At 32.1% G+C, this 26,036-nt stretch overlaps 3 protein-coding genes across 8 annotated transcripts; all 3 read right to left on the bottom strand.

Annotated features, from left to right (window-relative positions):
- Positions 1–917: 917 nt before the first annotated feature.
- Positions 918–6,887, bottom strand: LOC132914674 (adenomatous polyposis coli protein-like). 2 transcript variants are annotated; one of them, XM_060973982.1, is made up of 8 exons: positions 5,786–6,886; positions 5,549–5,693; positions 4,917–5,068; positions 4,472–4,802; positions 3,819–4,260; positions 3,219–3,470; positions 2,902–3,141; positions 918–2,818 (listed from the first exon to the last, which is right to left on the bottom strand). In XM_060973982.1, exons 1-8 carry the CDS (start codon positions 6,618–6,620, stop codon positions 2,165–2,167), a joined length of 3,051 nt encoding a protein of 1,016 aa, XP_060829965.1. In that variant the 5' UTR covers positions 6,621–6,886; the 3' UTR covers positions 918–2,164. The 2 variants fall into 2 exon arrangements, with proteins under 2 accessions (XP_060829965.1, XP_060829967.1); XM_060973984.1 differs by lacking the exon at positions 918–2,818 and having other exon boundaries at positions 2,929–3,113; positions 5,786–6,887.
- A 1,771-nt stretch (positions 6,888–8,658) lies between these two features.
- Positions 8,659–12,143, bottom strand: LOC132914489 (small nuclear ribonucleoprotein Sm D3). Its single transcript, XM_060973641.1, has 2 exons — positions 9,715–12,143; positions 8,659–9,009 (listed from the first exon to the last, which is right to left on the bottom strand). The coding sequence occupies exons 1-2, from the start codon at positions 10,028–10,030 to the stop codon at positions 8,897–8,899; spliced, it is 429 nt and encodes a 142-aa protein (XP_060829624.1). The 5' UTR covers positions 10,031–12,143; the 3' UTR covers positions 8,659–8,896.
- A 148-nt stretch (positions 12,144–12,291) lies between these two features.
- Positions 12,292–25,469, bottom strand: LOC132914485 (AN1-type zinc finger protein 5). Of its 5 annotated transcripts, none has more exons than XM_060973634.1 (6): positions 25,152–25,469; positions 17,082–17,230; positions 16,713–16,999; positions 15,405–15,872; positions 14,830–15,001; positions 12,292–14,754 (listed from the first exon to the last, which is right to left on the bottom strand). In XM_060973634.1, the coding sequence occupies exons 4-6, from the start codon at positions 15,687–15,689 to the stop codon at positions 14,606–14,608; spliced, it is 606 nt and encodes a 201-aa protein (XP_060829617.1). In that variant the 5' UTR covers positions 15,690–15,872; positions 16,713–16,999; positions 17,082–17,230; positions 25,152–25,469; the 3' UTR covers positions 12,292–14,605. The 5 variants fall into 5 exon arrangements, with proteins under 5 accessions (XP_060829617.1, XP_060829619.1, XP_060829620.1 ...); XM_060973636.1 differs by having other exon boundaries at positions 17,129–17,230; XM_060973637.1 differs by lacking the exon at positions 17,082–17,230.
- Between the last annotated feature and the right edge of the window lie 567 nt (positions 25,470–26,036).

Raw genomic sequence — 26,036 nt, 5'->3', positions numbered from 1 at the left:
GAATTGCTCTTTCAACTGATCAGTGACATTCTGATAATTGAATATAAATAATACATAAAAACACGAAACTTTTTAAAGTGGTTATAACATGCTTACAATAAAAACAAAAATATTATGATAATATATTCAATCATGAGATCTAAAAGAATGAAATTGTTTAAGATGGCAATAAGATACTTACTACATTAATAAGAACAAAATTTAATGAAGTATAGCATAAATATGTATACAGCATAAATATTAATATTTCTAAATATAATTTTTCTCTTTTAGTCAGATTATTTTATTACGTGATTTAATGAGACATATGAGTACTGTATTCTATTGAGATAAAAGGAATTAAAAACCAAGAAAAATTAGATTATAGGACATCTAGAATATGCTAACTGTGAGATAATATTTAAAAAATATCTAAACCTTCTTGTATAATAAGATATCAACTAATAATATTAGTACACTGACAAAGTACAAATTACAGGGTATAGATTACATTTTTATATAATTTCATAATCTTTTGTCAAATAAAACAATCAGATTATTGACAAATTATAAATTTTATTTGTAAAATTTCATTTGTTTTATTTAAATGGAAACTTATGTTAATTTCATGCAAGAATATTTTACTTTACATTATTATAAGATTGCAAGAAACACTATGGCTGCAATTTTCTTTTCTTCTCAAACGGTGCACTTTTGATGTACGTTACTTTTCCAGTCCGGAAATTAATGCTTCGATGCGAAAATTGCTAACTATAAATTTATATTCCTCGAGAAACTACAGTACTCGACGTCTTTCATACCATAGATTAGTAAGTTTACGGTAAATTTTCTATTAAATATTATGGCAAAGTGAGGAAATGGAGGAGAAGTTATGGAAAAAAAAATTTTTATATTAAAAGAGAATTGTATAAAATAAATGCTTTAACAATAAAGTTGCAAATTTTATTAAGGTATAATAATATAACAATTGAAATTATTGATCTATTATAAATATATTTTTTAGTCAGTAACTTCATACTTGCAATAAAGAAAGCACCTAAGCTGGACCAAACCATAAAATTTCTTTATTTCTAGCTAGATTTTGTTTCTTACTTCATGAAAACAAAATATCACATGCTGCAGCACTGAATTCATTAGGAAAAATAAATTGTAAAAAATATATAATAGATTACACTAAGCTAAAAAAGAAACCTCACAATGGTTCTTCGGCAAGTACATACATTACACATGAACCACGAATCCCGTTTTATTCCAGAAATTCGATAATTTTTCCCCTGAAAAGTCATCGATAATCTGTAAACATTCGTTCCTTGAGAATAATAATAAATGAGAATGAGAAGAAATAAGAAATATCTTCTGATCTCATATAAAGAACTAAAAAGAAATTATATAAGATAATCATATATGCTTCTTCAATGCACAATATAGTGTTTCAAAACTATAATTTAGCGAAGTAAGTGATAGTAAATAGTAATGAAAAAAGATATATGTTTTATTTAATTAACATATTTCCCATTTCGCTTCATTTTTTACAAATTCTAATCCAATCAATAAGCGACTTAATATATACAAAATCTGATCCCCATAAAAAAAATCTGATGTATGTAGCTAATCAATAGTCGCTTAAAACTTACATCTTCCTAATCTCATCATTAGACTGCGGAAGTTTATGCTTTTATAGGAAATTTGAAAATGCAATGTGCATACAATGCACAAAGTACGCAAATATATATTAAATATTTAAGATAAAACAAATATTTACTTATAAAAAAAGACATTTGTCTATAGACAAATATATGCCTATAAAAAATTTAGATTTCATTTCTTTAATTATATTCATAAAAATGTGAATTTACATAAACATCCGCAATCTTATTACAAACAAATAAAGCGAAATGAAACGTCTTTCTTGAACGAAAAATTTTGTTAATCAAGTTTTCATCATAATCCTATCACACTTTACTTAATTAACATGTAGTTTTGAAGTATTCTGTATGCTAGGAGTTGGACAGAGTTATTGCAAATTTCTGTCAATCACAGAATTATAATAATCTCACTTGCTTATCCCACCAAATATACACCCTTGATCGTCATCCTTTTATGGATTATCATAAAAAGGTATTCAATCTTTCTATGGGTGGGACTTTTAGTTTTTGTTTTTCATTTAGGTTTTACAAACGTACGAATTATAACTACATATCGAACAACTGTCTTCGTTGACATTCCCCTCTGTGTTTTTCATTCCCTTCAGTCGGTACTTGTTCCTCGGCATCCCAGAACTAATGCACAATTCCAGAAAAGCCCATTCCTCAATGGATCCAAGAGAACTTTCTTCACTAAGAGAACTCACAGAACTATGCCTTGAAGGTACTACATTCGACTTCGTTGTATTCCTACGTAATTCATCGTCATCATTTTCACCATTTAAAATTGGGGACCTACAATTAGGGATCTCGGAACGTGAAGTGCTTAGAATGTTTTCGTTCATGTTGTTATTTTCGTGCTCTGACTGAGAAAACTTCCTGTTGTATAATGCCACACGGTTTGTTCTTTCATATGTATTAATTCCACCATTTTTAACAATATGTCTCCTATTTTCTTGAACCTTCGTGGAATGGAAGGTGCAAGAAGTTCCTCTGTGCAGAGAATGATCATTCTCTATGGGTTTATGTGATGGCTGGGTCTGCACCACTGTGTTTCCAAACAGATAGGGTTTATTCACATAATAATATGAAGTACTGGAAATATTTCTCGTTTTTGAGTATTCTGGTTGCTTCTTTACGGACACTAAGGACGAATTTGATGAAACATTCAGCGCCTATAAATGATAAAAGACCCATAAAGTCTAATCTATCTAAAATTTGATATATAGGATGAGAAAATAAAACTGTATATTTTTACCTTTGGCATACCAGATTTAATACACTGCGCCAGCATGATGTCTTCCTCTTCCTCTGAAAGGCCTAAATTATCCTCGAATGGTGCAGACTTCTTAGACTGATGTTTATTATCCTCAATATATCCTGGCTGACGGTACGACGTAGACGATGACGACGATGGTTTTCTTGAAGCCGTCACCTTCGATTTCTCCGCGGTTTGCGGCAATGCTTGTCCTATAAGTGTTGAAATATTCAATTTAACCTAGAATTAATACACAATAGTTCATAAAAAATATTGATATAATCAGGATTAGTCAAAAACGGAATAGAGAAAGAAACCTTAGGCATGGCCGCTCTTATACATTCACTGAGAATGGCTTCATCGTCCGAATGATTAGGGCTGTCGCCAAAAGGATCATTTTCGTGATCCAATGATGTATGACACATGGATTTTCGAAGAGCAGGGTTCTTGTTGGCACTTTCTACAGGGGACGATGATGGTGTTCCACATATGTTGAATCTCTGTGTTAGCACTTCTGTTTTCTGTACAAAGGGAAGGCAACTCGTTGGTGGTGGAGTTATTTGTCTAACCTAAAACAAACATAAGATAGTTAACATTTAAGCACCCGGCAATTGGGAATATAAATACGTTTAATTATTTTTTGATTTGCTGAAAAGAAATCGATTTAAAAAGTATACACAATATTGTTTATTGTAATAACAATATAGTATAAATATATTTTATTTCATGTTATATGGATTAAGAAATGGTATTTAGTCAATTAAATTAATAATTCTTTTTGTTATGATTATCTTCATAACAAGAGCCCATATACAAGGGAACTTTGCAAAATGTACTTACACATGTTACTGTGTAACTGGGTGTTTAAATGTTAATATCGAAGATTACTTAAAAAACTTTTCTACAGTTACACGTACTTTCGATATTCCTGACTGAATGCACTCATCTAGAATTTTCTCATCTTCACCAGAGAGATTAGAACTTTCATCGGACAGATCGTTTCTATGGCACTCGACTTCACCCGAAGATTTAGTTTCTTCGATCCTTTCTACATCTTCTTGGACGCTCGGCATAGACAAGGCAGAAAGATTCGATTGTGAGCCCACTGGAGAAATATCAGCAGGTGTATCTTCTGTACAATACACATGTACGGTATCTGGAGCAGCAACAACTTCTATTGCGGGCTTGCTAGGTTTTGAAGTACTTGCTGTCACTGTAGCATCCGCGGAAGTGACAGCAACAGAAACTGAAGGTTCCAGTCTGTTTAAAACTGGTGTTCTCTGGCAACGTACCAACATGTTTGATGACTCTGATTGTATAGGTTTCTGGACAGTAGACGTTTTGAAAGATTGTCTATATCTGTAATATACATAGTTAAAAATATTGATATTAATGTTATTAGCAAGTGATATTAGTTGATAATGATATCACATATTTATTGAAAAAATATCATAACTGAAAATAATTCAGTTCTGTGTATCTTCTATAAACATATACGTGCAACATGTATATATACGAACGAATAAATATGAATGATTAGTGACTAGTATATCACAAACTATTAAAATACCTATTATTTTGTATTCCCATGCTGATACATGCAGCCAACATGTCTTCATTATCTTCATCACCATCACTCACTTGTTCCTGATCCTTCTCAACTTCTACATTACTAACTTTTTCTTCTAAAGAATTTTCTTTAATATCTTTATCCAGCTCATTAGATGGTTCTTTCAGTTCATTTTGAGGTTTAGATATATTGGGAATTTTCATTTCATCGTCGATAGTTAAAGAACTGAGACTAGTAGCTGTAGAAAATTCAATGGGTGTTGATTCCTCCTTAAATGTGGCAATGTCATCCTCGAAAACACTGGTTCTTAGCGCATGACACTTTGAATATGCTGAAAAATAATATCTGTTAAGAAAACTAGTAAGGTATTAAGGACATTCTTACTATTGTATAAATAAAAATTCTTGTGCTTAATCTTTCACTAACGATCAATAGCATTGCATACATAAATGTCGAACAGGCTGTCTTACTGCTTCTTCTGGTACTTTGCTTATAAAATCTGTACACTGATTTTTATGATTACGAGGACTTGGAGGGATAGTTTGTGTTGGTGAATCTGGTAATTCACTTGGAGACACAACACCACTGGTCCTGCGACTATTAAACATCAATTTCAGTATAAATTATAAATTATATTCAGTATATTCAGTATAAATTATAAAACTATTATTATTTTGCTGTTATTTGAGAATTACAGGAGACAAAATATGATATAAACGTACAATTTTGTTGATTTTCTGATTTTGATGTTATTTAATAATTAAAACTGACATACTATATAATATAACATAATTAAAAACAAGAACAACCTGATTCGTCTAAAGATATATGTACTTTAGCAATAGGTGAGAAATCTATGAAGTTTATTTTATAATGTTTTTAAAATCATTATACTTCAAAAGAAATGAACATATAGAAACCCATAATTAAATTTAATGAAAAGGCAGTTTTGGTAATATGTGATTATTTGGTCAGGACTTTTTTCACTTGGATTTTAAAATTGTTCCCATCTAAGAAATAAAAATTATGACTTATCGTGTTTCTCCCTGTGCTCTTTATGAGATTTCTAAAAATTACCTGAAATCACTGATGATGGAGCTACGATCATCATGTATAGAATGCTGTTCAAATCCACTCAATGAACCTAGAGAACTACAACATGAAAACATTAAAGGAGTTTGTTCTGCATAGTAGTCTTGTCTACTGAATGTAACCATTTTGCCTATAACAATAAATGTAACAAATAAAGCCACAATTTTCCATAAGACTTGATAAAAGTTTATACACTACATTAAAACATTAAACATAGCAAACCTTCTTTATCTACAACTCTGGAACTATTTTTTCCTTCTGTAGAACTATCAGTTTCATCAGGAATACGTAATATGTTGATGTTAGTGCTAGCTGCAGTGCGATCTGCTCTCTCCGACACATTATCAGCTTTCTCAGAAGAATCCGTGGAAGGTTCTTTGGAAATAATTCCATTAACATTATTCCTTTGTGTTATCGCACTACCAAGGGAGCTGAGAGAATTAGCACGAGAAAAACCATCAGATGTTCCTGCTTGATAATAATTAATTAACTTTTCATTAGAAAGACAGTTAGGTTTACATGTCTCGGCATTTTTAGAGGATTCTAATTCTTTCTCAACAAGAAGTGAACGGTCTTCATTGCAATTAATTGTCATTGGATGCTCATAATTCAAATCTTCCTTGCGACTAAGTTCAACATTCTTTTTGCTGTGTTTCTTCTGCGAATCAACAGATTCCTTTGCATTCTCTAGACGTAAATCGGACATGGAAGTCGCAGTTGAAAAATTGAAAGGCGTCTCATACGGAGTTCCTTCTGTACAATAAGTCTTTACAGTATCCTCCTGAACGCTTCCAGGAAAATATTCAGGACTCTGTTTCTCATCGTCATCAGTGTCATCCTCTGCGTATCGTAAACTATAATCTGTTGGCTGATCAAGATCGGTTTCAGCATAATCTCCAAATAAATCTACTTTGGAGTCACGTTCCCCGAATTCTTTTTTACAAGATCTATCACTTCGAGAGGAATTCTCCGTTTTCCTTTCACTGTATTTTTTGCTATAATCTACTGGTTGCTCAGTTATTTCATCCTCGTATCTTTGTCCCGTATTCCTCTCCATACTGTGCTTTATTACTTTATTTTTTCGATTGCGATATATTTTCGCCCTCGAACAATTTTTTTGGAATTACAGTTTTATCAATTGATTAACATGGAAATACGAGGTTTAAGTATTAACTAAAGATTTGTGTGTGAAAAAGAATTATTGGAATCTGTTTTAACAGATTAATGTTTAATTATTCTCACCATCCCCGGTAAAATCTTAAATCAGTAGATGAGTAGGAAGATCACCGATACAATGTTAAAAAAGCCAAAAGTATATACCAAGAACAAGGGTCTCTAACGGTCAACGATAGAACTATGCATATATTCTCCTCCGATGCTCTTAATGGGATGAAAAAATAAATAAAATATTCAAAGTACAATGTCTTTTATAATAATTGGTAGATAAAACAATTTTTTATCAAGATTTTACTTTCGTGATTTTATATGTCAATATATAAATTTGCATGAAAACACAGTCTAATCATGATTATTTAATTTATTTCTACATTTAATAACTTACATTATAATGAAATTTATATTGTAATATTTCAATAAAAAAAACATTACAAAATAAATTTTATAGAATATTTTGCAATTATAATAAAATATGTCAGCTTCTTTATGAGTATCTTTTTTTAATAATTATCAGAATAACTTTTTCTTGAAGAAAGATCCTCTTCATTAAGAAAATATAATAATTTTAGACAAATATATATATCAACATATATAGCTATTTTTACAGGGATGCTTTCGTAATATTATATCGTTTTGTTAGTATCAGTTAACATGTATAAAAAATTCAAAACGAACAAATGCAGGCGAAATTTCGGTTCCGAAAAATTCATGAAATATAACACCGTTTCCAAGCATTGGTGAGATTGTGTCACCTCCTAATGGAATCCTAATTAACTAATAGAAAATTACTATTTTGGCCGACAAATTTCTCGCTCGAACAACAAGTTTTTTTCCCTCAGATTTTCTCAGAAAATTACATCATTTTCAGGAATTTTAAAATGTTTCATATACTTCTTATACTATTTTATTCTTTTATCAATATTCACCAATTTTTTCGAATTTTTTCATCATTAACCTATCCCTCAAAGCAATGGGAATTGGATAGAATTAAAGGATTGTGGGTGTTAAAAGGACTTTACAGATTAAACGCTTTGTTTATTTATAAAATAAGATTGTTTCATTCAATTCAATTTGCAAGTTTACAACAATTGTACAATTTTACAATGTGTTCATCATTTTCTATATAATAATTTATATAATCGTGTAATTTTATGCTAATTTGATTTCGTTGCTCGATCGATGGAGTTAAAACAATTTTTCTTGCGCGAATGAAGACCGAAAATTTATAAATAAACCACAAATATTTATGCAAATTCATATTTTCATAAACACAATGAATGCTGAATGAATTTTAAATATTTCACATATTTTTGTGTATTATGTACATTCTATGTATTTTAGCACCCTTAAACTCATAAATGTATAAAAATTCGCAGTCTAGTTATAAATGCTTGTGGTACAGCGTAGCGTTCTGCCGCGTTTTCGAATCGCTACTAAGCGCATGCGTCCGGTCAACTCTGTACACTAATATTCGACGTTCTGATTGGTCAATATAAAAAACTCGCGAATTTGAAAGATTCATTCACACGGTTTCTATTTCTACACATATTAATATTATTTTATTGTTACAGACAGCCGTTAATTACTTATTACTCCATGATAAATTGTCAGGCTAGCTAAGGCTACCAGTCACAGCTAACACTCAACTGATACATTGAAATAAAGAAAAGAGAAGAAAAGATTCATTCAAGCAGAATGTTGCAACCATTAAGCTCATGTACGCAAATTCCTTACTACTATATATAAAAGACCGCATTAATACTATTTAAAATTGATGCATCGATCGCAGTGTGCTTTGAAGTTATTGGGTATACAAAATGATCGCATAATATATCCAGCATACATTGAATAACAAACATGAATGAATCTATTTAAACACTTATAATCATTAAAAGTATAATATTAAACAGATCTTAAGATTGTATACATTATTACAATTTGTTTCTTTATTTCGGGAAATATTGTATAAAAATACAATGACTGAGAACATGGTTTGGAAATTTTTATGGAAAAGTACTTCATTCGTTTATTTAAATATCTCTGTTTCTAATCAAGTGGAAAGTGAGAAAACATTTGTTATGAACAATATAAAAAGTTGGTCTTAAATCGGGTTTATTTATCTTTTTCTTAATGTAATGTCCTTTATCATTATATAGTTTAACCTCGTCCCCTTCCTGCTTGAGATCCTCCGGGCTGATTCTGTTGATTTAGCCAAGGTGCAGAACCTGTGCCTCTACCTCTTTGATTTTGACCTCTACCTCTTCCACGAGCTAAAACAAATTGTCAACTCAATAAACAAACAGAATGATTGAATATATATAGTGGCTCATAAAGGCATTACCACAGAAAACTTATATATATATATATTATATGTGTTTCATATACAACATATTCATATATGATATTCTTGAATATAATTGAATGAACGTTAGTGAAATTTAAAACAAATTTGAACATGTACATAGAAACTACAAGATATTTAGTGCAATTACAGAGATTTTATAGAAATTACAAAGCATTTAAACAGTTTTCAATTATTCACCATATTAATAAACCTAAATATTCAATGGTATCATCTTTAACACTTATTAAATGTTTAAAATGGTTATCTTTGCTGTACAGTACATATATATATATATATATATATATATATATATATATATATATATATATTCTAATACTTTTATGAGCAGTTGTGTATATCTCATAAAATACCATACATAACTGAATATACTAGGGATGTTTATGCAAATTCATATTTGTATGAGCATAACTAAATAAATGATTACCAATTTGAATATTTTACATATTTCCAAATATTGTATACGTTCTATAGATTGTAGAATATTTATATTTCCATAGATATATAAACACCCGCAGTCTATTAATGTAATATGAGGTAAACGTTATCGACTCTACTATTCACATATATTCAAACAGAAACATATTAAAACTAAAATATATCATGAGTAAACCTTGGGCACGTAAAATAGCTGATTTTCCTCTGCCTGCAGTTCCCGAGCCTTTGCCTCCCGGTCTCTTAAACATTGGTGCGTTCTTCAACATGTCTGGTAAAATGAGAAATCTAATTTTTGAACCTCTAATATAAACATTCTCTAACTGCGCCTCACGGCCGTCTCTATAAGTTACAGTGATATTTTGCATCTGACAGTTCATATTATCCTCAGCTTCTATCAATTTGCCGCGGTATACTTCACCAGTATTCGTTTCACAGGTTATGGTATGGCCTTCCGCTTCGTGGAGTACTTTTATCGGTACTCCGATCGACATTTTGGTGAACTTTTTATAATTCCAATAACAAGCACAAAATATTACTTAATTGATTCAAAATGGTCAGAAATGTCGAAAGAAATAAAGAAATTATAAATGCACACTATAACCTCTATTCTGGGTGCAAGCGTTTATACTAAAAGCTTGCTTTAATTCGACCATCATGTATAGATGGAGTTTCTCTCGCGCATGCGCATTGGATACAATTACAAATGGGAGGCGCGAGCAGAATACAATTCTTACTTCATGATTAAATACTTATTAAAAATAGAAATTAGAAGCACAGAGGATGATTTGAAGTAATAGAAGAAACCAATTAATTCGTCTAAATACTTTCGCATTAATGTATAATTTTTGTTCTTCGTAGAGAAAGAAGATCGTAACAGCTCTCTATTTTCCATTTTTAAATAATCATATATTTATTGGTCATTAACTTATCGAAGTGCTACCAACTTTATGATAACACAATGTGGAATAATCGTCAAACTAGGTTCTCGCAAAATTTCATGTAACTTTACATTACTTGATTTGGCTAAACACAGAAACTTATTTCGTGTCTTCTATATGTGTCTTATTGTCCTAAAATTGCATCACCTTTTTTATTTAATCGCTAAAATTCGCTTTAAGAAAATGATCACTAATTCGTTCGACCTATAGATTACATCGAATCGGTGAAAAAAAATGGCAGACCTCGTGTTCGAAATTACATACGATATCAATTTGAGGAAGTTTGGTCGAATGCCAAACTTCATCTGCCTCATCTTTCGCCAGGGTGTTAAATTTATATATATTTTTGTTTGTTAAATATACATAAATATAATCAACTATATAATTATAAATGGTGAAGAACCATCGGGATAAAGATCGATACTAACGATCAAAAGACAGATTTATTGCAGTAAGAAGGAGTTATGTGAAAACGAAAGAATTAGAGGAGGAGTTTTGTTATGGATCATAGGCGTAGAAACGAATAATACACCAAGAGAGATAATTTTTTCTTTCCCATCTACGAAAGAACCTAAGATATTGTATCTAAATGTGTTCTTGTCAAAAGGATGGTAAAATCGTTAAATTGATACATAATATATTAAAGTCGACGTCTCACTTCTTTCCTTTTAATCGCTTAATTATACTAATATCAATCATGTAATAATTACAAGCATCGTTTACGTCCTTAATATGTATAGTCAGCCGAGTACGAACACGTCGCTCTGTTTTTATCCACGTCATTTTCCCAGTTCCATATACGTACTTTTTTTTTACCAATCTCGAAATTAATTTTCTTCCCAACATTCACTCAATCATTCATACTCTCACATATTTATTCTTTCTCTCCCTCTCTTTCTCTGTGTGTGTCTACGCAAGTGTCATTCATTCGTTATAGGCAAGATTCTACTCCCCGATATCGTGTTACAATCTTAGAAAAATATGCTATGCCTAAAATAGGATGAAGGCCTGAAGGCAACCATTCCGTCGATATTATTGATAATCGGTGTGCGTACCTTCTCTTTTACACGTCGCTTCAATCTAGTTGACACATTATTCCCTCTCTTTTCATCTAGGGTGCGCGTCAGAACGAAAACGTATCACTGCGCAACCGATTTGAAGAAAACAATTTGTAAGGACTATTTTAAATTTTCCCTCTAACAGTCGTTAAGATTTTCCCATCATGCAAAATGTTAAATAATAATCGTATGATTTCATTATGATGCATTACATAAAAAATAATTTTTAATGTTTGTTTAGGTTGAATTTTATCTTCCTTTTAAATGAATCATGACGTTAAAATAATTTATCAATGTTGCCAACTGATAAACGACCGAAGATAAAAGAAATTTGAATTGAAATATTCTGACGTCATTCGTGAAAACAAAATAAAAGACGATTTGTTATGAAGCCTCGGCTAATGTGAGATTTTTTTTAGTTAGTAGTTCATATTGAAACAATACGATTTTTATTTATAACATTTTTTTTTTGTTTTTGTTTTTCATACGACGATTACAAAAATTGGAAAATTGTGACGACCGAGAAAGTCTCACTATGTACACATAATAATATATTGTCCATAGACATTATGTTCATCGTGTGTTATGTATGTGTATGTACGTGTATCTGTACGTGTGAAATCACGGCAAATATGGAATATATGCAAAGTTTCTATAGAAATCGCTTTCTCTCTTAGCTTCCTCTCGTTTTGCAAGAAGTACATACAGAATTGTATCGACTATATTATAAAATAAGGATCATCCATAACGTGGCACTGAAATTAAGAACGATTCACTTTATTCTATTTAACGTATCAATACAAGGACTTTTCTTCTTTCTTTGTATTCTCATAAAGACGACTTTTTCGTTTCAATATCTTTTTTTTTATCGCTAGATTGGCTATCACGCAAAACCTTAAAAAGAACGAAGGATCAACAATCTATTAGAAAGAAAAAAAAAAGAAAAACAACGAAACGCAATTATTCTTAAAGACAGAGCAAAAAAAAACATGATGGTACGATACACAGTGTGGTGTTTTTTCGTCTTACTCTCTTGCTCTCCCTTTACATTCTCACTCTCGCTCTCGCTCTCACTCAATTTCTTCCTTTCTCCCAATTTAGTTGTCTTTAAAATCGCAAAAGACCCAGTGTGACGACTATCGAATCTTTTTTCGCACGCTCGAAAGAAGACAACGATACGCGGGAAAAGCAACTCTTTCTGTTTTTGGAAAACTCACGAAGCAACAAGGACAAATTTTTATTCTCCTTGTTCCTTTTCTTTTTTTTTATTTTTATTCTTTTTTTACAACAAATTGCTTCGTGCAACAGTTTTTGTTTTTCAGTTTTTTTTGTTTGTAGAAGCGACATAAAACTCAACACCTACAGCAACTTTTTTCTCTCTTTCTCAGCTACAACCTAGTCTAAGAATCAAGAGACACGCTGAACAAAAGAACTGAAACGTACGTTTCTTTCGCGTTTTTCTTCCATTTTTTTAAGATTTCTTCTTCATTTCGTTAAAAAGTATTGCAACACGGAAGAAAATGGTTAGACAGACGGAGAAATTTTTGTTTCTTTCATCGATCGAGTACAACAGGGCCGATAGTCGTCCCTTCGTCGAGGGGCCTCTCGTTCGTTATTATTTTTCCTTTTTTTTTATTTATGTCTGGCTGGCCTTTAAACGTTTCATCGTACAAAGTGTATTTTAGCACCAATATATATACTAGAAATCTTATTTAGAAGACACAAAGAGAAACGAGAAAACCGACTGGACGAGTCACGTGACACAACCTAATTTTTTTCCTAATCTCGAAGTATTATCATTCGGGGAATCAGACGAAGAATCATTACAGAGCTCGCCACTTTGTTCTTTTTTCTTCTTCTCTTTTCAGCGAAGATATTTATTAACGCATGGCGTAAATAATTGATTTGCAATATAGTTTGAAACATATTTAATAAGGAATAATGCTTGGTTATATTCACGTGAAATTGGACATAAACACACAGTACTACTTATACTTCATTGCATTATTTATGAATCAATAGACTAATATACTTAATAATTATTAGACTAATTGTTAACCTAGGATTGTGATCACCCATCAACGTCACTACCTAAGCAACATTCCCTTTTTTTTATTTTTTGGATATTACGAACGAAACAGAAATATAGATTATATACATATAAAATTTCCTTTTTGTTCATTCTTTCTTGCTCACTCGCTCGCTCGCTCTCCCTTTCCCTCTCTCGTTCACAATTCAAAAACCCGGATCCCCGATGAGACGTTTCGGAACAAAACCGAACAAGATCGCACCAAGAATTCGTGTTCTTTTTTCTCTCTAAAGTTTAATATCTAAAAAAGAAAAAAGAAAAAAAAAGAAAAAAACAAACACTTCCGTACGCGAATTTTGCATTTTCTTTTTTTTTAAGTAAATTAATAAACATAAGATAAAATAATAATAAGCCGTAGATAATAATAGAGGTAAATAGTAGTAATAAGCTGACAGCGCGCACAGCAGTTAGAACCAAAAATATTTTCGATTAGAACTCTGGCTTAAGATGACAATCTGACATGGCACTAGCATCCAAAAATTTTCTCGAAGCACTCGTACACGTGGCACGCACTCTAATTTGTTTCTTTGTTTGTTTCTCCTTTTTACTTTTCGCGTTAGTCTTTCCTATTTGTGTTTTTTTCATTCTTCCTTCGGAAAATTTCGTCTATATATCTTTTTTCGGCGTTTCTATATATTATATTTGCATATCGTGTACAAACCAATTTTTGTATTCCTTTTAAATTTTCCATTCTCTCACGTATTTTTCTTCCTCTCTACGAGCACAATAAGCTCGCAACTTTCACTCTTACTCGTTCTAACACATTTACTACAATTTTCTTTCTCTCCCTCATTCTCGCTCTTTCATACTAATTCCCTGCTACCTTTCGTTCACGATCCTCGCATTCACCCGTCTCGCCCCTCGACGTGCAATCAGCTGCCAGATAATTTATCTCATTTTTTCTCCGTTTTTTTGTTTTATATTCTGCTTTGTTTATATAGTTATATAACCATTTTCCCAACGATCTACGCACTAAATAGTTCAAATTTTTTGCACTTTTTCACCAACAACAACTGGATTGTTGCGCCGAATTTCTTGAGCGCCCATTTCTCTGTAATCGAACTTGCAATCGTGCTTGTCACTGTATCGATGCACAGAGCAGAACAGTCCTCCACAACGGCATTCAAATCCTGTTAAGAGAAACAAATCGAATCGTGAATTGCCCAAAATGGATCAAGAATATCTTCTAATTGTCATTAACTTACCCGTCAAACCAACTTTTTTGCGACACACGACGCAACGATTTTTCTTCTTCTTAGATTCTTTGTCAGTCTCTTTGCCATCGAAGCAGTCGTCTGCATCCCCACTACTCACAGATCCTTCTCCTACTGCTCCACTGCTTACACCTACTTCATTTTCTTGATCTTCCCTATTTATCTAAAGCATAATAGAAATAAAGAGTTATTAATTTACAACTGCTGAATAATATCCTTCTATCATTTTTCCATAGAATTCTATAAATAGACTGGGGATCTTTATGCAAGTTTATACTTTTATAGAAACAGATAAAAAATTGAACGAATAGAAGAATGTTTTATTTTGTAAATGTAATAATATGTACTTCACTTTCGATATTCTATAATGATTTTCCATTTGTGCACATCTTTGTACCTTTCTGCATACTTATAAATAAATAAATATGCATAGTCTACTTATGACAATTAAAATTAGGTAATAAACCTTAATTCTCCTTTTCTAATCTTCATTGTTCTAATTAAAAGTAATAAACTAGTTTTATGAAAGTTTAAATACGCATAAATATAATTTGAATAAAACTTACTTCTTTGGAGCTAGGCAGATCTGTCGTTGATTGAGGTATGGTAGGAATGGTAGGTTGGGCTGTAGTTCCTGTAGCTGCAGGACTACCAAAACCGCCTTGCAACGTGCCAGCGTTACCAGAGACGGTTTGAGATGTTGGTACAGTGGCAGCTGACACAGGAGGTTGCTGCTTCTTTTTTAGGTTTTCTTTGTAACAAAGAGAACAAAGGCCATCTGTGGCTGGGGAGCCATAAAATCCACAGCCGCTGCGGCACAGAGCTTGCATGGGATTAGATTCTCGTTCCATTTTCTTTGTTTATCCCAATAAAACCTCAATGATTAAACAAAGTCCTTAGTTTTATCCTATATGCAATCACTCGAAACAATATCGAGCAAGTTGCAGTCAACTAAATGGGAGATAATTAAGCTTCTTTTGCCACAGCTCGCTCTCCAGTTGCTCCTTCACGACCGCGTGTCACCATACATTCACCTACCAAAATGCAGCTTTCTTTAACATCTCTTTGTTTGTCACGATACAATCTATAGTTTAAAATTAGTAAAAAAGAAAGAACTCTAAAACTAAACAATAAACTTTAAAAGAATAAATCTGTTATACAGAATGAAATAAGACAAAGAGTACAATACAAGTGTACAAAGTAATTATCACTGCAACCTTTATTTGTCAATGACAAAGCACAAACATTTAATTTTAGGAAACTCGTGTACAGGTAGCCTGTCCTCAAATAGAATTCAAATCACTAGAAATTATTTAATTAAAAAAAAGTGTCGAACACGATGGGCCTCAATTCAGGTTTAAAAGGACGAGAAAACGGAGCAATCACTGCACCATAATAGACGCATTATATAGGAAATACCGTCGACTACATCCGTACTGTCTCAAAGAAACCAGACGCTTGATTTTTCATGTCGAATTTTCACTTGCACACACGCGCGTACACAACGAGGAGTCTATACATAGAATAGAGAGAAGTCGTCAGCAGCAGCAGTAACGATATCTTGAGACAAGGGCCGTTCCCTCGTGTAGAACAGTTTCAGTGCTCACGAAAGAAAGAGAGAGGGAGAGAGAATGTGTATGTAATTCCTCCAAGGGCAAATAAAACCAAGAAATCGGGCAACGAGAAGCAAACAATTGTCGATGACGAAGAAAAGCGAAGAAAAAAACGGGAGTTAAAAGAAAGAAAGAACACAATAATTACAAAGGGGTTGGGAAATTTTCAAATTCGTCATAACCCCTTTTATCCGATTTTTCGTGTTCAACGCAATAAAATCGTATAAAGGCGTGATCGGGGGGAAACGTGATATTACTCACTTTCCAACACGCAGTCGTGTCGCAACCAACGCACAACATGGAGTAAGAATTCGTTCGAGGCATTTAAGTGGGCTCCCCTTGTCTATCCTTGTCGTGTGTTTAAGAGACACGTTAGACGACGTGTAGCAGTTTACCACGACCGATTGGGTCGACCGTCGGTCGAGAAGGCTCTCTTCCCTTCTGAGCCTCTGCTTGATAAATCTCGGCGGCGCAATTCTCGCTTTGACCACTCTCTCGCGATGCGCGCGTTGGCTTTGTCTCTTAGGAGGCCTCTCTCTCCGTCAAAGCTAAAACGAAATATTACCAAATAGCTCTATCTCGCTTCCTTTCTTTTTCTTTCTCATCGCCAAAGTTAAAACGAAATATTACCAAATAGCTCTTTCTCTTTCACCGCCAAAGCTAAAACGAAATATTACCAAATAGCTCTGTCTCGTTTCCTTTCTTTCCTTTTCTCCGTCTCTCTTTCTCGCTCTTTGTGCGTGCAACTTCGCGCTCGATATTACTTCAATCCGAGGAACCTGCAAGGACGGAGGAGAAACAACGATAACGACGAGCCGAATGTTTTCACGATGGCGATCGTTTGGACGTACGGCCTCTGGGCGGACGTACAACCAACGACAGGCTGCGCACACTTGCCCGCGATAAGGTTAGATGTTACTAGTTATTACTCACGACTTTGTCTGCATATAACTGGAAAGAACTGATATGAATTTAGCTTCACAATTATAGATTCACTGTCATTTGCAATATTTATAAGAAGTAACACTGTCAAGAAATATTTATAGGAAGTAACTATCAACTGTCGGTCGAGCAACGCACAACCCTGTGGTGGAAATCAAACTGCAGTTTGGGCCTTCTTTCGGTTTTATTTTATATATCGTATTTATGGCCTTTTCGGGGTTCCCTGAGAATTAAGGGTAATAAAATATACTTGTATTCATTTGAAGGAAATGTATTTTTCAACGGTCAAGGGATTATCTAAATTGGTTGAATAGTTTCTGAGATTACCTCGGAACACACAAAGACCTAAGTACTTTCCTTTTTATAATATTAACATAGAAGATAGATAAAGCGTAATTTACCCAGGTCTCGTCTATTACGGTTTTGTAGCCGTTCTATTCAAGATAGACCTAACGGTTCTCATGTAACGTAAATTGTACAGCATAGATTACCATTTACTTCTGTAAATAACTAATTTATGGATTTTTATATTCATCTTTATATCTTTATCTAAAAGAATGAAATTTAAATAGAAATGTATTTTGATTATCTATGTGCATTGTGTGCATTTTTGTATCTTCGAATTTTTCATAAACGCATAAAAATTCGCAGTCTACAGATAAATAATGAGGTCTTTCCTTCCTTTTCTATCTATTAGAAACAAATATCCTTTCTTTATTAGGCACCCTCTACATTTCTTACGTCTATGCTTTTACCTACCATCATAAAAAGAGGAATGTCCCATTAAATTTTTTCTTGCCCTTCTTTTATACTGCGTATACATATAAGAAATAACATAAACAGTATGTTTGAAGATTTACTAGACTCGTTAGAGAATACTTGAATTTCCGCCACTTATTTTCGTCGCTCTTTCTCTCTTTCTTTCTCGAATACGTATTATACGACTCAGTCGGTCTTTCTCCCTGCTTCGGGCATGCGCACTCACGCGATCGTTCTTTCTGCGATAGGTTTTCTAACCTCTTGTAAGTTTTTCTTTCCATCGAATCAGACTTAACAATGATCATGATTTCTCGTAGATGGATAATTAACATGTAATTTTTGGGAAATATTGCGACAGTATTCTTGATTACGAGATGTATGATGATGTGTTGTACTGTATTTCTCGAATGAATTTGTAGATGTCGCGGCATGATCTCTCGATGATACCTATGTAATACAATAAAACCAAAACTACATATATATTGTCTGATGTATGCCGACAGATGCGAAATGAAAGGCTAGCATAGAATTTTTTTCCGTTCTCTTAGTTCGTATAACTTCAAAGATACTTCACCTTTGATTCGTAGAAATTTGTTTAAATTTATTTTTCCATTATTTCTACAGCTTAATAAAGTACTGTGATAAACAATTATTCACTAAATTTAACATTAAAATTATAACTAAGATATAGTTAAACTGTAATTAAGATATAAGATTTGTAGCAAAGAAGTCCAAATGAAAGATATACATGTGAAGAAATGCACAATATAAAAAATATGTAAAAAATTATACTATTTTATAAATCTATAAATTTTAATGAAAAATTATGAATTAGTTAGTTTGACCATTCTGATAGCTTTAATAAATTCCTTTAAAGTAATTATATGTACATATATCTCTGGCGTTTTCACTTTCACTACATAAAAAAAGCTTTCTTTTGTATATTATAAAAACAACAGAAATTTACTTCAACATTATATATTTTAATTATAAAATTAAAATATCAATCAAATTAATAAGCGATGTCGGTGTCATATATTTTGACACAAAGTATTCGACCTGTTGCTCAATCAGCTTTAAAACAGAATCTAGAAATATCACGTATATTTCGAGTAAAAAATATCTGTTAACTAATAATTAATGTAATTCATTTGTATCTGGACGAAAATCCACCATAGTGAAGGAGTTGGAACAAGAAATGAACGGTATTTGAATACGCTACTAATTCGGACATCATGACATCACCACAGTAATTGAAAGCTTATTACTAATGAAAAACATGCAGTAATCAATAATTGGTATAATTTATCCGTCTTTTAATGAAAATTTATCATCGTAAAAGGATTAAAGCGATGAACGGGATCTGAATCCGTTAGTTTTTCGGAATCAATGACGTCAGTGCAGTAAATGAAAGTCAAATCAAACGTAAAACACGTGTTAAGAAGTGTCACGGAGAAGAAAATATGAATAAGAAAGAATTTCCTATTCTATCTTTGGAAGCTATTGAATTTTATTTTCGCATCTCATTGCATATGATAACCTCGATACATGACTTTGCTTTATTTCAGATAATTAACTTCTTTACGTTCGAAATTATTTGAATATTTCTAAATTTACCGACGGTCGATAACTTAGACACGATAAATACATAAACTGAAATCTATGTTAAAAATCGTTAATATAGATCATCAAATATAACGGAAAAAATAATTTTTGTCGCATTTAGGTATAATGGTGAGTATAAAATAAATTTCTGAATTCTGAAACGTTACTGGGCTCTAATATTAATGCCTTTAGTTGCAATCATATAATAAGCATATAATTGTATATCGAAATTAACAATAAAATTTTGTGATGCAAAAATTAGAAGTTGTTGCAATATGAATAAATAACATTTTTACTGTCACCATTCCTATATACTAGAAATGTCTAAATATCAATGATTTTTAAACTATCCCAATACTACGGAAAAATGAACAGACAAAAGACAAAAATTATTTGTAATATGTCATGACATTTTTAATTAACAAGTGCAGTGACATGTATGAAATTAAATTAGGGTTATCAACTATTATTTCTCTTACAACTAAATCAAATACACATCTGTGACAAATGTAAACGAAACATTTCATTTCCGTGTGCAACATGATAAAAAATGACATAAAAATATGCCCGAATATTCTAGTTCCAATATTTCTAATTTTCTCTGGCGATATTATCAATAAGAATGATTTCCAAACTATTTCAATACTACGGAAAACTGAGCAGATAACAAAGACAAAAATTATATTTGCAATGTCATGACATCTTTATTCAGTAAGTCCAATAATATGTATAACATTAAAAATATTTAGTATGATATGATAAAAAATGACCTAAGATATGCTTGAATATGCTTTTAATGTAATATCCCTAATTTTCCAAAATTGATTTATATATTTATATAAGCTATGACTAATCATTACTACAAAAATTAATATTTTCTAAAGTCATTATGACGATTGTTTTTTAAAAAGCAACAAATTTGCATAATTATTTCATGTATGTAATTTGCCTTAAGTAACAAATTTACAAAATTTGTTCGATCGTTATTTATATCGTCATCGACATAAAACACTACTTCCGGTCTAGAGTTTCGACATGACATTTATCGCGCCGACAATGACAGTAACACTCAGTACAGCCAATTAAAGGCACCGTCTTTAATGAAACTTTCGTTTATAGTTTACACGACCAATTGGAATAGAAACACTTTCGAACGGAAAGTAACTAACTAGTTCGTTACGGAGAAACGCGCGCGAATTTTACATGGCGATCTGCCCCAAAAATTACACTCGTCTGTGATTTAAAAATTAGAAGTGTAGATGACTAAAATATACAATTTTGTCCAAAAAAAAAAAAAAAAAAAAAAAAAAAAAAATGATGTATACAATAATATATAATAAAAAAATATTTTAAAAAATGCAATAATATAAATAAAAATATACAATAGCAAAACAATATAATATCTCTTTCTATACGCTTCACAACAAATCATTTAAATTTTTTAGAAATATATAGCGTGATCCATAAGTTAGTTTCTCATTTAAAAGTTGTATAACATTTTTGTATTATATATTTTTACCTTTTTGTTTCAGATTTCTAGTTATTTTCCTATTTTTCTTTTGGAATTTATAATAGAAAAATTCGCAACAGAACAAAGAGTATAAAAAAAAAAGAAGAAAAAAGTAAAGCTTGACTACTCTTTGTGACATAACGTTATACCAAATTGTAATCTGCAATTACAATTAATTATGCAATTTACATTAATGAACAACTTTTGGGTTTTCAGTGCTCCAAAACCTGAAATGTTGAGGTGAAAATAGTGTTAGAACAATGGAGCCTTGATTTCGAAAATAAATTTCTATTATTTTTACTCGTTGCTTCGTTGTGCTCTTTTCTACTATAAATTTCCAAAAAAAAACAAAATTTAAAGATCTGAAACAAAGATTTAGAAATATGTAATAAAAAAGTTGCACAATTTTTTAATGGGGAAGCGACTTGTGGATCACTCGTACTATTGTAAATCAATAAAATTTCTATGAAAAGCTATGAGTTGTTTATGGCGACTACTGTGGTCGTCCTAGTATTAAATACACGTTTGACACATTTCTTGATAATGACGTGTCCCTGTTTTCCGCTTTACTTATCTAGGGTTCAGTTTTGTTTGGCACAAACACGTTTGCTCGCTCAAAAGTTGATACAATGAAAATTACTAATCATGAGTCGCTCAAAAACAAATCGCTGATTTACACAAAGATTTAGTTTCCATTCGTTTGCATCGGCACGATTGTTTAACAATTCTAATTGAATAAATATATTTACATAATATATGCATAGAAAATTTTTTGATACGAAGTTGCGTAAATTTATGTATCAAGAATTACAATCGATTATAATTATACTGACTTGGAATAGAATATTGTATTACATTTAATTGATTTTTGCATATTAAAAAAATAAGACGAATTGAATAATTTCTCTTTGGTTTGCAAATATATCTATATTTATATATTATAAAGTTTTATATGAGGTATGAATTTTGGTTTGCAAATATATCTATATTTATATTAAAGTTTTATACGAGGTATGAATTTTGTATCTGACCTTGACTTTTATCTTGAGAAAACCATTGAAATTGATAGTGAAACAGAAACTAGAAAATTTGAAACGGAATTTAAATCTGACAAACATTAACTAAAAAGAAAAATATATGTATACGTATAGTTTCTTTTCTAGTGATATTTAAGTGATAAATACAATAAAATAGTATTTTTAATTTTATATATGTATACTCTAATTATTATAAACAACTATAAGACAAATACAAATATATACCAATCTGTATGCGATTTGCGTTGATTTCTCATATGTAAGTTTCTTAATTTGTCGAATATAGTGTCTTCGGAAAATCTAATGCAAAAGATTACAAAAAATTGTTTTATCAAAATGTCATTTAAGTAGCGTCAAAAAATATGCGCAAAAATTCTAATCTTGCAATATACAACAAAGGGGGGAGATGAATAAAGACGATCTAAAATTGTACTTGCAACTTTATTTTGGTTGTCAGTCGCCTATACTCTTCTCTCATTGTTCTTACGAAATTCGACTGTACAGTCCAATGACACGTGGTATGAATATCTTCCAAAGTACGACGTATATATATGGTCGACGATGATTTTAAACGCATCCGTTGAGGTTAAGAACGATAAATGACTGACTCATCTTCCGTTGAAAACGGAGTTTTACGAAAAAAAGAACATCTTTGTAATTCATTAGATATGAAAATTCATTGAGGAAAAAAATTTTTAGTAGTTGATGGATCCACGAAGATCTGATTGGCGCGCGCGCTTACGCGCACGCTTACCGACAATCGACAGTGAAATTCCTCGAAGGCATTATCACACGCGATATTATTCTGCTTGTAAATCTACATGCAGCCATTTTACGGTATCAGTCATGTAGCGGAAGAAAGCGAGGTGTGGCTCGGGTGAGGTTAATCTACACCGACACACAGCATCAACCTGCTAATCACTTCAATCGTACTACTCGATATACCTAACAAAACTTGGTTTTATTGAGGTCAGGACCTTCTTACATCATTCAACCAATATTGTTGGTAAAATTTTATAAGTCACGAGTCACTGTCAAATTCTCTTGCATAATACTAGCAAAATAAAATTGCATAAATTACATCTGATTTACTTATGTTACTTTATATTATCTTTGGAATTGCAAGTTTCTATCCTATAATAAAATCGATAATTTTTTTAAATAAAGGAAAATTTTTAAACATTTATTTTCAAACCCACGAATCATCTGATTGACTTCTTTGATTGATAAAATTATAAAATTGTGAAAATAAAGATTCTAACCTAAAACTTGTCACATGTTGCTAAATCATTGTGAAAAAGAACCTACATTATACTAATCCACGTAAAACTATAAAAATGAAAATTCTAATCTACAACAAAATTGATAATACAATTTTTTATAATAAAAGTAAATTATGAGACTCGCGTGTCACCTGATTACCCATTTGTCTGAGAAAATTATAAACTTGAAAAAATAAAGTTTCGAAGCTAAGACTTGTAACACGTTGATAAATTATTGTGAAAAGGGTTTTTCATTATCTAATTCCACGTAAAATTGTATAAATAAAATTTATACAAATAACCTACAATTTGTAAACATGTCAATTCACTAACATGATTAGTTGGTAAATTATCATACAAAAGGACTCAGGATTAAAGTACGTTAATTTCAGATCGTTAGCGAACAACGCGGTCGCCATAGCTTGAAAATTCGAAGAGAATTAGCAACCGATGAAATCGTAAACTTTTGTCCTCACTCCTCATCGCTGCCATTGCTTGTCGTGGGCACTCGATTTTATAACCTCGTCAATGCTACCTACAGATTCTCTCTTACACGAGAATTACGATTTATGACTACGATCACTATTCTGCGTACCAAGATGTTGTATATATCATATCAAACTATTGCAAATACGCGATACATCTAAAGAACACAGCTAAGGTTGCTCAACAATTCCTCGAGATAGCGACAAGTTATGGAAATAAACCTAAACTTCATATAACGAACACACATGATGAAAGTTTTCGAATAATTTCGACTACCATTGACGGGTAAGAGCTACAAAAAACTCAATCACACTATTCTAACGAATTTCAGGCGTTTCATACAGGAGAAGGGGATCATAACCTCAAAACAATGTCTGAACTTATAACCTATACGAAATTGTCTAAGAATAAATGTCAGGCTTAAAGTTATTAAAAAACCTATTTGAAAATTCGATTTGTACTGATCCCTAGAATATTGTGTAATTAAATTAACTAAGAAAGAATAGAATAGAACAAGGAACTAATTTCACTAATTTCCAAGGAACGCACGAAGGGTTAAAGGGAGGGGATTTAAGACCAGTGCGGATGTGGGTGCACGAAAGGGGGTATGAACATCCAGAGGAGGAGAACAGAAGGAGAATAAATGCTTAAGTGTGGATTTGCGCTTGAATCGTATCGGCGCTGCCGTCGTGCGGACACACGGCCACACGCATGCATGTACGCACGCAAGCACGCAGTCAAAGAGCACGAAGAAACGGAGCGGACATTAGAGACATGGCTCCTATCCTTGAGAAGTACGCACTTAGGAAGCAATTGCGTCGTTTCCTTTGTCCCATGTAATAACGTATTCCACATCGCGTCAGACATCTTTTTATAAAGAGAAACGCCAGAGAGACAGGGGGATCAAGAGAAGGGTACAAAAGCGAGAGGGAATGGGACAAACCAAAATCAGGCTAGATCTCACCAACTGGTTATTATGAAAAAAAAAAAGAACGAACGTTAACGTTAAATGAAACGTATGGTTATACGGACGTATTTCAAGGGGATTTGATAAAAATAGTCGGCGTTGATGACCAAGTAGCGCGATTGCGACACTTACCAAGAGCTGTTGCGGTGTAGCAGGGCGCAATATGTCAGCTGACTTGACGTGTGACCGATCGTAATCCCGCATCAGTATCCGACATAATTCTCAGCGGAGCATTAGGTCTCCTCGGTTACGAATCCAGTTAGTCCAAATTGATACGCAGTGCGACCGCACTTTCACAAAACACAAATATCGGTTATCTAGTAAACTAGTCCTTACACCAAACTTTCGATTACGACGATAGACGAACCAAAGCTGCGGGCATGGGAACAAATACTGCCAATGACTGGTGTAAAGTTAGATCTCTTACCCTCCCCCAATTCGTACACTAAATAGTCAGAACCAGATAGGCGTCCGAGTTGAGTTCAGTTTTATAAATGCTTCTTTTGCCGCCAGGTGGCCTCATTCGCGCGTCGCGCATTGGAAGCCGTCTTTACGTTACGTATCTAGTGGATGGGGAAAAAAATTTAACTCAAATTTTCGTCAAAAGAGGATAAATACGCTTATATACTCTATGAATATTATGAGTACTTCTCTATACGCACTTGTATATATCTTATTTTGCATAATTTATTGTACTAAAGCACTCTTGTATTGTTTTATCATATTATTGCACTATATAGAGTTTTGTGTTGTATATATTGTATACTATATATTATTATTATATATTTTTTATCTTATTGTGTTATACATATAGTATATAAATTGCATACTTCTCTAAGAGAAAGAACATGTTAAAATGTAATATATAGTAAACGGCTTATAATTCCATAAGCGAAGCAATAAAAAATCTATCTATCTATTATAAACGCTTCTCTACAAAGAGACCAGAAAAATTATATTTTTCTGCTACATTAAAGAAAACGTGTTTTGGGTTCCATATAACGCGATTCATATCAA

Source organism: Bombus pascuorum, chromosome 15, assembly GCF_905332965.1.
Source record: "Bombus pascuorum chromosome 15, iyBomPasc1.1, whole genome shotgun sequence".
NCBI lineage: Eukaryota > Metazoa > Arthropoda > Insecta > Hymenoptera > Apidae > Bombus > Bombus pascuorum.
Note: the sequence above shows the minus strand (reverse complement) of the source record. Positions and strands in the feature narration are given on the sequence as shown.

Excerpts from the sequence above, each read along its gene's own strand:
- LOC132914485 (XM_060973634.1), bottom strand. The coding sequence starts at position 15,689 with ATGGAACGAGAATCTAATCCCATGCAAGCTCTGTGCCGCAGCGGCTGT. Across the intron at positions 15,002-15,404 it reads ATCTGCCTAGCTCCAAAGAA|ATAAATAGGGAAGATCAAGA; the intron begins GTAAGTTTTATT and ends ATTATGCTTTAG. Across the intron at positions 14,755-14,829 it reads CAAAAAAGTTGGTTTGACGG|GATTTGAATGCCGTTGTGGA; the intron begins GTAAGTTAATGA and ends TTCTCTTAACAG.
- LOC132914489 (XM_060973641.1), bottom strand. The coding sequence starts at position 10,030 with ATGTCGATCGGAGTACCGATAAAAGTACTCCACGAAGCGGAAGGCCAT. Across the intron at positions 9,010-9,714 it reads AGCTATTTTACGTGCCCAAG|CTCGTGGAAGAGGTAGAGGT; the intron begins GTTTACTCATGA and ends AATTTGTTTTAG.
- LOC132914674 (XM_060973982.1), bottom strand. The coding sequence starts at position 6,620 with ATGGAGAGGAATACGGGACAAAGATACGAGGATGAAATAACTGAGCAA. Across the intron at positions 5,069-5,548 it reads TCCATCATCAGTGATTTCAG|TCGCAGGACCAGTGGTGTTG; the intron begins GTAATTTTTAGA and ends GATGTTTAATAG. Across the intron at positions 4,261-4,471 it reads ATGGGAATACAAAATAATAG|ATATAGACAATCTTTCAAAA; the intron begins GTATTTTAATAG and ends TGTATATTACAG.